At 38.1% G+C, this 17,504-nt stretch overlaps 1 protein-coding gene across 2 annotated transcripts in view; it reads left to right on the top strand.

The window, feature by feature from the left end:
* The window catches only part of lyst (lysosomal trafficking regulator), a 154,070-nt gene that overhangs the window by 130,823 nt on the left and 5,743 nt on the right, over window positions 1–17,504 (top strand). For both annotated transcript variants that reach the window (XM_031902458.1, XM_002935831.5), the window contains 7 exons: window positions 1,167–1,384; window positions 4,873–5,103; window positions 5,567–5,756; window positions 5,883–6,019; window positions 8,882–8,980; window positions 13,927–14,066; window positions 14,166–14,263. In XM_031902458.1, coding sequence (XP_031758318.1) covers window positions 1,167–1,384; window positions 4,873–5,103; window positions 5,567–5,756; window positions 5,883–6,019; window positions 8,882–8,980; window positions 13,927–14,066; window positions 14,166–14,263 — 1,113 coding nt within the window. The remainder of the gene's footprint in view (window positions 1–1,166; window positions 1,385–4,872; window positions 5,104–5,566; window positions 5,757–5,882; window positions 6,020–8,881; window positions 8,981–13,926; window positions 14,067–14,165; window positions 14,264–17,504) is intronic.

Below are 17,504 nucleotides of genomic sequence, written 5' to 3'. Positions count from 1 at the left end.
CATGCACTTTATATCTGAAACACCGCTCTCTTGCTTTAAAAATAAATGTATGTGCATCAATTAATGGTATAGTATTAGATTTGCATTGCTTTACTTTACTCATATCTACTGCTAAATTCTGACAAATTGTTACTGGTGATGTTGCCCATAGTAACCAACCAGATCTTTGCTTTTGTTTTCTAACCTATGGGTAAGCGTTCAAATGTATTGCTGATTGGTTGCTATAGGCAACATCACAGGTGATGGTGGCTTACATAGATTTATTGTAAAACCCAGATGTACAGTAACCACTAAACGCTTTCATCATTATCCATTATGTCCTCTGCCAGGAGTGCTTTAAGGTACCAGTGGGCCCAGGGCAAAAAATCTCATGGTTGGGCCCCTACTGGCCCAATACATTAGTGATAGAACTAACCTCAAGCAGGTGATCTTGAAGATGAGGTAGGCAATAAGGAAATGGTATATGTGTTAATTGAATATGCGAGGTCCAACAGCCATGAAATTGGATAAACTGTAATAACACCATAAGAAAAAAAAAGTCTCCACTAAATATGTCCCTTAAGGGAAAAAAAGAAAATAAATTCACGTGGTTATGCTTTAAGGTCGGTATACTCGGTTCATATTTAAGTCTTCCGACAATCTTTTGGATATCAGTCGTACGTTTAATTGCAACAATCTAAGACCAACATTCCGACTGAAATTGTAGGATAAATTGTAGAAATCGGAGGATGTTCTGAACATGAAATAGTTGGCAGACACCAACTGTACAAAAATGACTTCCTGGAAATGCATTGTAGGTCCCCACAATATATTGTCAGATACACTATACCTGCACAGATTTTATTGTTATTTGAAATAAATTTTTTAACCTGTCTGATTAACTAAATAACCAATCGACATGGTACAAAATTATCATAAAGATAATTTGGAGCCCACACGCGGTCCAAAAATCCGTTTTGTACGATTATTATCAGTGCGTGCATAGCCAGCTTTAGCCAAAAGTTATACCAGACAAAGGTGTGGTAGTGGGCATCCTATCTTGGTGGGCTCTGGCCAAAATGCAGACTTTGATATAAAACCAATGTGAGGATTGTGGGTTAAAACACTAGAGCATCCGTGATTTATGTTTGATAGTTATAAAAAATTTTCCTAATTAACCTTTCTAGGCTTTGACTTTGGTTTGCGTCAAAATGGTGAACGTGTAAATCATGTCAATCTACCGCCCTGGGCCCGAAACGATCCTCGGCTTTTTATCCTTATTCATCGTCAGGCTTTGGAGTCAGATAATGTATCTCAAACAATATGTCATTGGATTGATCTGGTGTTTGGCTATAAGCAGAAGGGCCGTGCAGCAGTGCAAGCTATCAATGTGTTCCATCCAGCAGTAAGTGTTTTTTATTTTAATCATACATATATATGCACTAACATTTATTTTGTTTTTTGTTCCATTGTCTACATTACTATTATGTAATAAGATATTCTCTTTTTACATTTGCTATTTGTCGACTATACCCATTATCTTTTCTTATTTCCCCCCTTTTTACTCCCCATTTCCATTTTTTGTTGCTTCCTTACCCATCCCCTTGTTTTCTAATCTTCTCTTTCCATGCCTACTTTCTCTCATGCTTCTACAACCACTACTTTTCTACCCCCTTGTCTTTCTACTCTCCCCTCCTCTTCCGCACTTTCTATTTCATTTGTGCTTTACTCATCTCACTTATATGCTTTTTTTCCTATAGAATTTGCTACATGTCCAAACCAAAGAGGATTCCTACAAATTTGCATAATTAAATTTACAGAAATACATTTCAAAGCCACTTTGTAATATACGTTTTTTATTAATTCTCAACAATTTTAAAGTTATTTGTAAAAATTGCAGATGAAAGCACTTCCAGCTGTCCTTTGCTATTCCCTTTAGATATTGCAGGGGAAAAAATGATCAGGGCTCTCCTCCAGCCAAGACAAACACAGTTCTTTGCACATTTGTTTCATTTTTCCCAAGTCTGTTAATCACGGAAGATGCATTGTGGGACTTGGCTTTACTAGTTATACAATGCCTTGTTTTTCATCACCATTACACGATTCCTCCATTTGCACTGATATTGCCCATGCTGCCTGTCATGCGGTTTTATATTTACTTGGCAGGCACAAGTTGATTGGAAAAGCTCTCCAACATGTAGGGGCACACAATTACCAAGAAATTTTGAGATATATTTGGATTTTTTCTTAATTCTAGATAATTTCAAGATTTACAAATGGGTTTTTACCAGAAGTCGATTTTTTTGTTGTTGTTCCCCGAAATTTTTTTTTTTTTTTTTTAAATTAACTCCTATAATTCGTGATTTATTAATGTTTCGTTAACTTTTTTTGCCAAAAAAAATTGGGCAGGCTTGATCTGTCGAGTACCATTGAGTCCTATGGAGGCTTAGAATAGTAGACGAATAGAATAGTCGTGACAGCCTGTTCTTGATCTTTCAATGAGACGTTAATCCCCTCATTGTTTTCAGTTTCACCTAGTTTAAGGGGGAAGTTAATCCCCGCATTGATTTCAGTTTCACCGAGCTTCAAGGGGAAGTTAATCCCCTCACTGTTTTCTATTTTACCCACTTTCAACTGAAACTTAAACACATCATTGTTTTCCAGGAATAAGTGCCAATGCTCCAAAAATGGCTGCTGGAACAAAAAAAAAAAGAGGATTCATGGAAATGAATCAGGTCCCATCAGTCCCACCAGGTGTATTAAGTAGGCAACAGATAAAGGAGGGAATAGTAAAAATAAATACTGATAACATCAGGCTAATCTGTATAGGCCTAGTTTAAACTGATGTCTGCCAAAGATAACAGTGGGGCCACACTGCACCTATGTCCTTTGACTCACAAAAGACATAGTACTGGAACTGAGTTGCCACAGTGCTTGGTTAGCATGTGACCACCTGGTATCTAAAATACACACACCCTGAATCCTTACTATTTTAAACCTGTAGGTCTCAGAGGTACCAGAAGAGTTTCCTGGCTAACTTATTTTGTTTTTTATTATTTCTTTTAATATTATAGTTTTATATAAGGTACTTAAAGGACAAGGAAAGTTTAATATAAATTAAAAGTAAGTCTAAAGGCATTCTTTTTAAGTACTTACTGCATATCTAAATTCCCAGATCCCTGCTTGCCTCTCTGAGATATGGTGCTGGCAGCCTTCCTATTCTCTCAGCATGTGTGTAACTTGATCCTGTCTCCTGTTCTGAGCTACACATGCCCACCAGCCAATCAGAAGCTGATCTGGCAGAGGGGAGGGGGGGAGGGAATGAAACACATGTGCAGTATGAAGCAAGGAGGGAAAGGAAGGGAGAATACCTTTTTAGAGATGGCTGCCTGTTCTAGAAAATGTGAAGTAAGTGTGACTGAGTAAATATTTGATTAGGTGAGCCAAAAGTGTGGCGTTTTTCCTAAACAATAGGAGGACTATTGGGCAGTATGCTTTTTAAATTTTGACTTGCATTCTCCTTTAATATCTAAAGATGTGTATAAAATATAATCCCAGGAACATAGATAATATACTCAACAGAAAATTAGCATAAGGAGAAAAAACAAGGGCATGCTACTGGGTGGAAAATGAAGGTTTTGAGAAGGGGTGTCAAAATGTAAGTATGTTGTATATTTATGTTATTTTGAACTGATTGACTGTTCTAAGAGATGGGTGTGAAAGCTCTAAGAAAAGTTCTCTGGCGCAAATCTAGGATCTAGCTTGTAAGCATGTGGTAACTGTGAGCATGTAATAGATAATTGATCCATTACATGCAAAAAGTTAAATAGCTATGTTTTATTTTAAAGGAAAGGTAGAATGTAAGCTGTATCAGAAAGGTCTATGTAAGTACACTAATATATAACACAGTAATGATGCTCTGAGTACTCTGTCAATAGAAACACAGCATTTCTTTTCTTGTATTGTGTACACATGGTTCTTTGTATTAGACTTGCTTTTCTCAGCTCAAATCTCCAGAGCACAGGTTTGAGTCTGCTCAGCTTGCTCGTCTCTCCCACTCCCCTTCCCTTATATATATATATTTATATATATATATATATATATATATATATATATATATATATATATACATACACATACATACACACAGACCAGCACACCCTTATTAAAACTTTATTCCTTAATTAAGCACATCGCACAAAAGGTCTAGCAATATTTTTATACATAAGTTTTGACTGTGCACTTGGGGAATTTTTGCCTTTGATCGGGAATTTTCTGTTTGATGGCAGATATTTATCACTCAGGCTGAGGTACAGGCTCCTTTAAATCTCCAGGGCAAGATAGGCTAGTGCCCTGGAGTATGGCTAGAGAATGCTGAAGCCAATTAGGCAACACATGAAGTACTTAAAGGGAGCCTGGGTGTGCAGCAGGAGTTGAGTTACTTAAAGAGGCTGTGAGGGGAAGACTGGGAAGCAAACTTCCCCTGATTCTGGAACTCTGGAGAAAGGCTGCCTGGGGTTGGCAGTGTGGACTTTCGTTATACCGTTCGTGGTGAGATTCTGTTTTGTTGAACTTTTTCCTGTCAAAAATGAAGCTGTCGTGTATGTTATTTTGCTGTTAAAAATAAAGCACAGACAGGAGCCTGCTAGTTTTGTTGCAAACCGGAGTGGCCTGTCTAGTCTGTGGAGCCAAGGTTCCAGTCCGAGGTCCTATTAAGGACCGAAATGTTGGATTCTTTTAAAACAATATATCTAAAATAAACTTTTAATAAACGATTTTAAAGGGTGTGCCGGTCACAGAATATGTATTGCTATATATATATATATATATATATATATATATATATAATCATTTAAATGGTGAAGAAGGTTAATGTTTTATTTTTGTTTTCAGACATACTTTGGAATGGATGTTTCTGCAGTTGAAGATCCTGTTCAAAGAAGAGCCCTAGAGACTATGATAAAAACATATGGACAAACTCCACGTCAGCTTTTTCATTCTGCACATGTGAGCAGGCCAGGGTCCAAACTTCTGATGGAAGGTGAACTTCCCGCAGCTATGGGACTTCTGGTACAGCTTGCATTTAGAGACAGCAGAGACACCTCTAGGGATGTTGGACATCCAGTATGTAAAACTTTTTTTAATCTGATTTGTTTTATATGTGCATGCTATATATATGCTGTGTCAAAATTGTAAGGAAAATAGTTTATGCTCAGTGCTGAAGCAGAATATAGAGTTTTTATTATATCAGAATTTTTTATTAAATAAAATATTAAACATAGTAGAAATAAATTTCACTTTATAGAGTGTTTACTTTTGCATTTTTTTAATACAATTTTTTTAATATCAATTGATTTTTAATACCATCAATTCTGTCAGTATTATTTACAAATATTATTTGTCAAACAATAGGTAGGTTTAGACATGTTTCTGTGGTGGTATAGATTTTAATGGTATCTTAAAAAAACATTTGTACTGGTTAAAGCCATACTTACTATATTAATTCATATTTAAGTGCTCATTCTGTTGCCTACAGTGTTATTGAGAATACATTTTACTTAACATTGCGTATAATTTGTTGTTATAGAGTCCATTGCCATGGATTAAAGGGCTGAAATGGGGAGAATATGTGGGCTCTCCTAGTGCTCCAGATCCCAGTGTTTGCTTCAGCCAGCCTCATGGGGAGAGGTTTGGATCCTTACAAGCATTACCCACCAGGGCTGTATGTGGCTTGTCAGGAAAATTCTGCTTAATGATGATTTACAGTAAGGAACAAGGTATGGGAAGAAAGTAAATACATTTAAATTCATTACTTGAAATATTACAAGACTACAACACTGCATGAAAAATTATGCTATATAAATAAGTAACATAGCTTGCTGTTTCATTATGTTTCACTGTAGGTGTTCGAAGCATGCACAGTACAGATATTCAGTGGTCTGCAATTCTAAGCTGGGGATATGCTGATAACATTTTAAGACTGAAAAGCAAACAAAGTGAACCTCCAGTAAACTTCATTCAATGTTCAGAGTTGCATCAGGTAATTCTGGGATCTATTTAAATATATTTAACTTTTGGCTTTGAAAATTTTAAATAATTTTAATCCTACTTACACTTAGCAGGGTAGCATTGCCATTTCCTTAACCTGCTAAGCCCAGGCCCAGCCAGGGATGCCCTCAGTACCTAAGAACAGAGGCCAGAAGAAACAGAGGCATATAGTTAAAATAGTTTTCACAAACATGGTAGCAGTCAAACACAATTTTCCAGCTGAAATCTCTTCCCTTCTGAATAAATGGAATACACACTGACTTTTGTAGACACTGGTATTATCAGTGAGGGCCAGTGTTGCTTTGACCTTTTTAAAATTCTCCCTGAGAGCACCACTGCAAACTAAATACTTTGTTTTCCATAGGGATTGTAATGCTTTTAACTGCACAATGCTCTTTCAAATCTGTCTCCCAAGGGACCCCCACCACTGAGCAATTTTAAGACAATTCAGCCAAATTCTGTTTAATTATGTAGTCATATAACTCAATGTAGCCAACTAAAGTGCTTCTATATTATCAAGTGTTGTTTTTGTCACAACAGAAAAATATTGTCTGAGTAGTAGTATCTTAGTGACTAATACACTGGGGCATTAAAATTGACTCTTGTCTAGAATCTTGCCTCAGTACACATGTCACTTCATTTTGATAATGGGCATGGAACAAAATATATTTTTATGTTTATACAGTTAGTGGTGACAACAGATGTATCCAGAATTAGGAAACATAAAGTAGTTACTGCACCAGAACTGTTTTTTCAAATGCCTATTTTAGATTTAAAAGCCACTTTGTTTGCATAATTTGATGCAAATGAAGATTAAAGTAAATAACTTAATGGCCAGGTAAAACCTGGCAAATAATTAGACTATGAATAAATATTGTACTTTTTCATAGTGTTTAGGGCCAGGTTACATAAGCAGAGTCTAGATCTACACCTTGAATTTTTTACCCTAAAGCTGCATTTTTTTTTTAATAAACTTGGTTAAACATATTTATGGGCAACTGCCCTTAAATGTTTCATGTATGCGCAGATCTTTTATTAGCACTTAATGAGCATGATGATATGCACAATTCTACAAAAGTTTTCCAGAGGCAAACAAAAAGGGTTTACTAATTTATTGTGCATCTGAGCAGTAAACAGTGGTGTAACTAGCTGTCGTCTGTCCCCCCCACAAAAATTCTTTGGAGGATTTACATTTTCCCGTGGGGAAGGGGGCTGAGGAGGGGGAATTTTTTGTGCAGCAGACCCCACCATAAGAGTCGCTGGTGAAAAGGCCATCACATTGCTTCAGTATCGCAAAGTCGTGCAAAGTTTCCTCCTGCAGGCAACTGTGCGTGACCCTAGGGCCGAATTAACAATTGCAACAACTGACATAGGAATGGTCGGTGCAAGGACCACTTCGTTGAGCTGTTGCTGTCCCTGAAATGACTAAAAAAATTAAACCTACCCAATCGACACCTGCCTGGTTTTCGGCCAGATATTGGTTGTTAAAAGGCTAATATAAAGACTGCAGCATCCCCTTAATCACCTCTTGTATTGGTTGCGTTATATGTAATTCTGTATGTCCAATGTATGAAACCACTTATTGTACAGTGCTTTGGAATATGTAGGTGCTTTATAAATACATGTTATTAATAATAATAATAATAATAATAATAATAATAGAATTCCTCCTCCTCTATCCCACTGGCCATCTTCCTTGGGAATTTACTTTGGCTGTTGGCTACTGGCCATGCTCAAGCTTAGGTTGCCAAGAATGCCCTCCTGTCTAGCAACCAGTGAAGAGATGGTACTGCAGGTTTCTATAGAAACTTAGCTCTAGCTGTGTCTTCTGTCAGAGAAACAGGTTTTTTTTCTCCTAACCTCCTTACAGGGCACAGTCCAAGCAAAACTTTTTATAAGTATGTTCTGCTTGTGATGGTACTGGTGAACAGAGGGGATATATGCAGTATAAATTGTGTTGTTAGAATGGGGGAGATGAGGTCATAAAGCTGTAACAGTGTATGACCACCTGACTCCACTGGGTTTGAAAACTTGGGCTTTGGGCCAATGCACAAGAACTCAGAAATAAAAAGAAATGGGGAGCAACTCACCAACCCACTGCTAGAGGGGTGCCAAATAAGAGCTGTATTTGGCTATTCAGTAGCCCCTATGTAGACTGGCAGCCTACATGAGGCTTCGTTTGTCAGTATACCTGTTTTTTATTCAATCAAAACTTGCCTCCAAGCCAGGAATTCAAAAATAAGCACCTGCTTTGAGGTCATCACTGGGAGCAACATTAAATGGGTTGGTGAGCACCATGTTGCTCACGAGCCACTGGTTAGGGATCACTGCTATAAGGCAAACATGGATCACTTAAAAAATTCAAATGCTTTATTGCACCTACTTTAAACTAATGTTTAGAATATATAATATTCTTATATTCACACACACATATATATATATATATATAAATGGCAGGGTAGAGGAGGAGCAGTTTCTGAGGTAGCAGCACTCATTATAGCCTGGGTTAAGGACTGGGGGGACAGGCAGATCAAGACAGAGTTGTAGTAGTCAATATATGTCAACAAGAAGAATTGAGTTACAAATCTGTGGCATCTGTATTTTTCCTCATTAACTTTGCAAAGAAAACCCTCCTATGTTGTGTGGAATGGAATGAATTTGCTTGCCATGATACCTTTTTTTCTAGACTGCAAAGATAATAAGTAGTGTTCATGGCAGATCATGTATCATGCTGATATTCATCATTGTTAGGAAATGTTTAAAGCACCATAGAATCATCTTCACCGACAATAATTTTAGAAGGAAAACCTTCTACAAAGGTATTGTATTGTAAAGTGTTTTATTCTCACTAAAGGTCACAAGCTGTGCATGGGTGCCAGACAGTTGTCAGCTCTTCACAGGAAGCAAATGTGGTGTCATCACAGCGTATTTAAATCGTTTCACGAACAGCACGGTATGTGTACAGTGTCTGACCTTTTGCGTCCAGACAAATATTTCTTTTTATCTTGTTCTCTTTTTATATGTGCAGGAGTCACCTCTAAACCAGGTGGTAGCTTTAAGGTTCCTACAGTGGCCTCAGTTACATAGTTACTGTAAGTTGGATTGAAAAAGATCAAAATCCATCAAGTTTAACCACACACAAACCTATCATGACCTAACTATATACTCACATGTATGTATGTATGTATGTATATATATATATATAATATATTATACTGTGCTTAAACTATATATACCAACATTGATACTAACTGTAGATTTTAGTGTGCTTGTTCAAGAACTTATTGAAGCCCCTCTTAAAGGCATTAACAGAATCTGCCATCACAACATCACTCAGAAGGGCATTCTACAACCTCACTTCCCTCACTGTGAAAAACCACCTACGCTGCTTCAAATGAAAGTTCTGTTCCTCTAATCTAAATAGGTGGCCTCTGGTGCGCTGATCATTTTTATGGAAAAAAAGAACATATAATAATACTAATTTAATTTAGTCGCCTTTTATGAGGAGGTGAGCAGGAACCTCGATGCTGGAATGGCAGTTGATGTCATCTACTTGGACTTTGCTAAAGCGTTTGATACAGTACCTCACAGAAGATTAATGATCAAATTGAGGAATATTGGCCTAGAACATAATATTTGTAATTGGATAGAGAACTGGCTGAAGGATAGATTACAAAGAGTAGTGGTAAATGGAACATTTTCTAATTGGACCAGTGTTGTTAGTGGAGTACCGCAGGGGTCAGTCCTTGGTCCTTTTGCTTTTTAACTTGTTTATTAATGACCTGGAGGTGGGCAAAGAGAGTACTGTTTATATTTCTATTTTTGCTGACGACACTAAATTGTGCAAAACTATAAGTTCCATGCAGGATGCTGCCGCTTTGTAGAGCGATTTGACAAAATTGGAAAACTGGGCAGCAAAATGAAAAATAAGGTTCAATGTGGACAAGGTCAAAGGTATGCACTTTGGTAGAAATAATATAAATGCAAACTATCTACTGAATTGTAGTGTGTTGGGGGTATCCTTAATGGGGAAGGATCTGGGGTTTTTGTAGATAACAAGTTGTCTAATTCCAGGCAGTGTCATTCTGTGGCTACTAAAGCAAATAAAGTGCTGTCTTGTATAAAAAAGGACATTGACTCAAGGGACGGAAACATAATTTTGTCTCTTTATAGGTCCCTGGTAAGGCCTCACCTTGAGAATGCAGTGCAGTTTTGGGCTCCAGTCCTTAAGAAGAATATTAATGAGCTGGTAAACTGGTAAAGGGGATGGAAGCTTTAAGCTATGAGTTTAGACTGTCGAGGTTGGGATTGTTTGGAAGAGAGGCGCTTGCAAGGGGACATGATTACTCTGTACAAGTACATTAGAGGGGATTATAGACAGATAAGGGGGGTTGTGTTTTCCCATAAAAGCGATCAATGCACCAGAGGCCACCCCTTTAGATTAGAGGAACGGAACTTCTTGAACAAGCATAGTATCCAAGGCTATTGTGATACTAATATCTACAGTTAGTATTAGTGGTTGTATATATAGGTTATGTATGTAATAGTATAGATTGGTAATTATAGGTTGTGTGTGCTGGGTTTACTTGGAAGGGTTGAACTTGATGGGCTCTGGTCTTTTTTCAACCCTATGTAACTATAATAATTCCCTCTAATGCTTGTTCATGTCTGCTTGCAAGTGCCTTTTTTCCAACAACCTCAACCTTGACAATCTAACCTGATAGTTTAAATTTTACATCCCCTTTATGAGTTTAGTTTCACGTCTCTGCACTCTCTCCAGCTCATTAATATCCTTCCCAAGGACTGGAGCCCAAAACTGCACCACATACTCAAGGTGAGGCCTTACCAGGGACTTATAAAGAGGCAAAATTATGTTCTCATCCCTTGAGTCAATGCCCTTTTTATGCAAGACGGCACTTTATTTGCTTTAGTAGCCACTGAATGACATTGCCTCAAATTAGTCAACTTGTTATCTACAAAAATCCCCAGATCCTTCTCAATTAAGGATACCCTCAACACACAACCTTTTAGAGTGTAACTCACATTTGAATTATTTCTACCAAAATGCAAATGCACTTTTCAACATTGAACCTAATTTTTCATTTTGCTGCCCAGTTTGCCAATTTTGTCAAATGGATCTGCAAAGTGGCAGCATCCTGCATGGAACTTATAGTCAGTAAAAATAGAAACAGTACTTTCAATGCCCAAGTCCAGGTCTTTAATAAACAAGTTAAAAAGCAAGAGACCAAGGACAGATGCCACTAACAACATTGGTCCAATTAGAAAATGTTTCATTTACCACCACTCTTTGTAATCTATCCTTCAGCCAGTTTTCTATCCAATTACAAATATTATGTTTCAGGCCAATATTCCTTAATGTTATCATTAACTTTCTGTGCGGCACTATGTCAAATGCTTTAGTAAAGTCGAAGTAGATGACATCAACTGCCATCCCAGCATTAAGGTTCCTCCTTGCCACCTCTTCATAAAAGGCAATTAAATTAGTCTGGCACAATCTGTTACGCATAAAACCATGCTGGCACAAACTTATAGTATTGTGATTTGCAATGTATTCAAGTATTATTACCCTTATTACCCCTTCAAAAAGCTTTCCTACCACTGATGTCAGACTAACAGGCCTGAAAACAGGATACATTTCTGAATAATGGCACCATGTCGGTTTGTCAGTGACCTCAATGAATCCTGAAAAATTGAAGAGGTTTGGCAATTAAAGCACCAAGCTTGTTTAAAACCCTGGGATGAATACCATTTAGGCCTGGACCTTTGTTTACCATTACATGTTTATTATCTTTTGAATTTCCTCCCGAGTGACCCATGCATTAGTAGTTATATTACTAGAACTGGGTGTATTTAAAAGGAAGCCTTCATTAGCTGGCTCCTTGGGTGTTTAGACAGATGAAAATAAGAGTTCAGAATTTCTGCTTATTCTCTGTTCTCATCAACCAACTGACCCCCCCTGTGGTAATAAGGGCCCCACCCCGTCTTGCTTCATTAAATTACTATGTAAATATTTAAAAAATAATTTTTGATTAATTTTACTCCTAGCTGGAAATACCCCTTTCCATCTCTATTTTAGCTTGTCTGATAGCTTTTATGCATGCTTTATTGGCTTCCTTGTACTTGATGAAAGTTTCTGCTGTTCCAGCTAACTTGAATGCTGTAAAAGCATGTTTTTTCTTACCAACCTCAATCACTTTTGTGAAACCATAAAGGTTTGACTTTGTGATGTCTTTCCTTACTTACAAGGGGAATATACTGAAGTGTATACTTATTAAGCAACATTTTAAAGATATTTAATTTTTCTTCTGTGTTTAACCCTGTGAAAAGCCTTTCCTAGTTGATACATTGCAGAGATGCCCTGCATATCTATGTCTCCACATCTAAAATTTAGGGGTTTATTTATTAATTTTCGAGTTTGTGAATTTGAGTTTGTTTTTCTAAAACAAAAACATTTGCATATGGAATGGTCGCTTATTTATTCATAAGGCAAACAAAATAATTGAATATCTCAAATTTTTCGAGTTTACGAGCTCTAATAACTCAAAACATTTGACGTATGGCTCGAATTTGCCTGTGACGATTCCCCATTTACTTTTATAGAAACTCACAAGCTTTTAAATGCCGAATTTCTACATTCGAGTTTTCAGGTATTTTGCACTTAATAAATATATTTGAGTTTTCGAATTGTAACTCACATTTGAGTTTTTTAAGTGCCAAAAAACTCGAATCCAGAAAAAATATCAAACTCAGTTGATTATGCCCTTATAGAGCTGTCTCTACAACATTATGTCAAAGGAGACCATGTTACGATCACTTTTCCCTAAATGCCCACCCACACAAATGTAAGAGATGATTTAAAAAAAAAAAAAAAAAATTGGGTGCAACCAGACTGTTGCAAAATTTGCAGCACTATTGCATCTGATTCACATCAGATTTCAAGTGCATTTGTGTCCGTTATTGACGCATTGTCTGCAGTTGTGTCAGGTGCATTTTTCCTAAGATGCACTCTTTATATTTTATTATAATTTTATTACTGTATGACGAAAATTTAGAGCATGACTCTGCATTGATTGACTAAGGGCACAGTCACAGGCATTGATAATGGTATTTTCTATACCTGTTTTCAATCAGTTTAGATTCAAATTATTAACAATACTGAGAAAATGTGATAGACAATATTTTGCCTCTTTTATAAAATTATTGTTAATATCAGTGTCATAACTTGGGACCTGCCCCTTCACCCCCTCACTTGTGGCAGGCATTAAATAATACAGTTCTTAATTCCTGGTCAGCTAGAAGAAGCTAATAATAACTAGGCATATATATCAAGCAGCTTGCTGTTTTGCATAATACCTTACAGCTGTGCTGTCCAATTGTGTTAATTTAGGAAGCCAATTAAGTAACATATAATGTCTGGATGCCAGATATTATAAAAATGATAATCTCATACAAACTGTGTGGGCTGTTATCAGTTAGAGCAGGGGTGGGCAAAGTTTTTGGCTCGGGGGCCACATTGACTCACAAGCGGGCCAGGCCGGGCCAACGTCCTACCACCAGCTCCCCCCCCAGCATCCTCCATCTCCCCGACCTGCGGCTCCCTCCATCGCTAGGCTGCGTCTGTTTCCCAGCTCCCCGCTGCATCCTTTTTTATGGTTGTGCCCCCTGCGTATACAGCACGCACGAAGCGCAACCAATCAGGGCCCAGAAATTATTTAAAGGGACCCGACGGGCCGGATTAAAAAGGCCAACGGGCCAGATGTGGCCCGCGGGCCGTAGTTTGCCCATCCCTGAGTTAGAGGCTCCCAAACCTCTGGCCCCCATGTGGCCCTGCCAAATATTACATTTACTCATAACATTTCTGTTCCTTTTGCCTTACAGCCATTAGAAATTGAAGTAGAATCACAAGTCCACCTCTATGGACATACTGCAGAGATAACCAGTCTCTTTGTTTGCAAACCCTACAGTATATTAATTAGTGTGAGCAAAGATGGAACCTGCATTATATGGGACTTGAACAGGTATGTAGTATCCAAACTTGTATATGAAAAAAATGAATTTTAACATTTATTGTAAGTATACATTTTTCATGTTCACAATTATTATGGTTTATTTTCAAGGTTATGCTACGTGCAAAGCCTCACAGGCCACAAAAGCCCAGTCACAGCAGTCTCTGCAAGTGAAACAACGGGAGATATTGCCACAGTTTGTGATTCAGGTAAACAGCTAGGAATGCATATAGCACAGGCCATGGGAGATTTACCTCATATCTAACAGGATCTTACATGACTTGTGCTAGGTTGTTAGTACAACAACACACAGGGGCTGATTCATCAGTGTACGAGTTCAAATCCCGAATTGGGTAAAATTCGGATTAGATATGATAATTTCTGATGATCACAAATATCACAAAAATGCTTATGAAAAAATCGTATTAGTCACGATAATATTGTATTGGCGATCCGAAAGTTACAAAATTTTCGTATCCAAATGATCGTAAACCATGGAAAAACCTTTCCGACTTTGATCTTTCTGTGCATGATTTTGGAAGCCTCCGATTGGACTCAGTGGCACTCTGCAGCTCCAACCTGGCCCAAGGAAAGTCACGATAACGAAACTTTCGTACACGTCGCAACAATACGATTTTGTCACAAAGTATAAAAAAGTTGGGCAAATATACGAAAGAGTCGCAGAAAATACGCACAGAACAAATACGATTTTTTGGTATTTCGTACCTGTCGTACTTTAATAAATCAGCCCCACAGTGTTGTTCCAAAATGCACAGTAAAATGTTACAAAATGTGAAAATACAATTGAATTATTAGTTGATTTTTTTTTTAATACATGTTCAGAAAGTATTTGTATAATTGGCTTTATTTTCATGTTGAAACAACCATGTTTGATCTGTATTTTCATGCAAATAATTATTCACAATGCAACTGCTTTATTGAAAAGCAGTTGCATTGTGAAGAGCTGATTCTTTCTGAAAGCTCAGGATGAGGCACAAATTAAAAAATACATTTACGGGTTCAAGAATAACATTTTAAATGATAGAATTACTTATTAGCAATGTACACGGTGTAATTTAGAAGTAAAAACACCCCTTTAAAGAAGAAGGAAAGGTAAAAAGAAAGCTTTATCAGAAAGGTACAGTCATAAAAACTTACAGAACTGCTGCTCTGAATCCTCAGTGAAAAGAAACACCACATTTCTTTCATTCTATTCTGTATGACGTGTCAGACATCCTTCTCTCAAAAAAATCCAGGGCACAGCACGAGCCTGCTCAGTTTGCTCCTCTCTCCCCCTCCCTTTTCCTATTCCCCCTTCCCTCTCTCCTGTAATCTGAGCTGAGAGCTGTTCCCTACCTATATCTTAAACAAAGAGAGAGCTTCTAGGGCTGTTTACTCAGGTATGGTAAAGCATTCTACAGAATAAATATAGCTTTCTACCTTGCATTATTGTGCCTAATCTATTGGCAACAAAATGCCTTAGTAGCTTTCCTTCTCCTTTAAGGTAATGGTTACCACTAATGGCCAAAACTTAAAGGAGAAGGAAAGGCTAATAAAGAGTTAATCTCAAAATGCAGGCATACCTTCAGTTGTCTCAATAGTGCCCTTAAGTCTCCCCATACTTCACCTGTTCAGAAGATCAGAAGCCAAACAGGAAAAAAAAACGTTGAGCAGGGTAGAGAAGATTCCCATAATGCAATGCTACTACCCAGACTTGGCTACTTGGGACTGTAGGCGGTGCATGCGCACACAACAGGAGCGCCTGGTTGCCATGGCGACGCAGCATCCAGAGAACTCTGTGACATGCAGACCCGGCAGGTGGGGGGAGCGGGGGGGCAGGTGCTGGGAGCAGCGGAGGGTTTGTGGCAGGAGCGGGGAGCTGGGGGGGATTTGTGGCAGGAGCGGGGAGCTGGGGGGGGTTTGTGGCAGGTGTGGGGAGCTAGGGGGGGGTTTGTGGCAGGTGTGGGGAGCTAGGGGGGGTTTGTGGCAGGTGTGGGGAGCTAGGGGGGGTTTGTGGCAGGTGCGGGGAGCCGGGGGGGGTTTGTGGCAGGTGCGGGGAGCCGGGGGGGGGTTTGTGGCAGGTGCGGGGAGCCGGGGGGGGGTTTGTGGCAGGTGTGGGGAGCCAGGGGGGTTTGTGGCAGGTGCGGGGATCTGAGGGAGGGCTGGCTTGTGCTTTTTCAGCAATAGCCCATACAGACATGCTGGACAAGATGGCGGCGCCGTTCACTGAAACAAGTATGTAGGTTCTAGTATGTGTATCTCTGTAAATCTTTCATTAGACAAGCCAGAAATATAGTGTTTTTACACAGCAATAGTAGTACTATTTAATAGACTGCTTAATAGATTTTGACTTTCCTTGTCCTTTAAATGGTCAGTATAATGTCCCATAAAGGGGACCTGTTACCCTAAGAAATTATTCCAAATATTATTCCATTCCAATTATTCCAATTGAGCAAAATTGAATTAACTTACACTTTATAAATTGAATAAATCATGTTTCCTTCAGTCTGGGAATTCACAACCACAGCAAGCAGGCAGGCGTCATTTTGTGCATACTGTTATTATGGCAAGTTTTGCATGCTAAAATCTTGTATATGCACTAGAATGGGGCGGCTAATGCCCATGCCTTGCAGAGGTTGCACAACACAGTGAGGAGGGCGGGGGCATGTGAAGAGGTGAGTCATATCTAGGGAGTCCAGAAATGAAAGTAATTGCTGTGCCTCAATCATCAAAGGCAAAATATGATTGGCAGCTGATATCTTTAAAATTTATAACAGGTATAGATGTCCTTTAACATCTTTCCCATCATTACTGGTCTATGAAAAAATTAAGGCTTTTCAAATTTACTTTAAAAAATTCCTAATTGTGCCAGTTTAGGAAAAAAAAGGTCCTCCCTTTGCAATTTGTAGTGAGGATTAACAATTCAAAAGGTGCTCTTCTTGCTGATCTCTAACACCCCAGATTCTGATGAATTGATACATATATTATTAGAATCCTTTCCTGACTCTCCGGAAAATGTTTAATGAGGAAAAAGATCAAACTGCTGGGAATGCTATCTGATACATTTTAACATAAACAGGATAGCTTACATAGAATGTAGGGCATACATATTGTAGTTAAAGATATATCTTGCATTGACTTGAATGTAGCTAGTTTTATTCTGTGTGGCATGTTTATAAATGTTGTAACAGTGAGTGTTGATCTATTATTCATAACATCAGCACTGGTCACATGCTTTCCTTTTATTTTATTTGTTGTTTCATGAACCGTATTCTCCTTAAATTATACAGTGGTTTTTATAGAATACTGTGTATTAACTGTTTAATTGTAAGTAAATCTTTATAAGGTTGTTCACCATGAGGCAATGAGCCAGTGGAATGTGCTGCCTGGTTATGTTGAGATGGCAGGATCCCTGGATGTTTTTAAAAGGGAATTGGAAGGAAAGAAATA

The sequence above is a fragment of the Xenopus tropicalis genome, chromosome 5 (assembly GCF_000004195.4).
Source record: "Xenopus tropicalis strain Nigerian chromosome 5, UCB_Xtro_10.0, whole genome shotgun sequence".
NCBI classification, from domain to species: Eukaryota; Metazoa; Chordata; class Amphibia; order Anura; family Pipidae; genus Xenopus; species Xenopus tropicalis.
The sequence above is the reverse complement of the archived record's forward strand: the minus strand, read 5'-3'. Positions and strand labels throughout refer to the sequence as shown.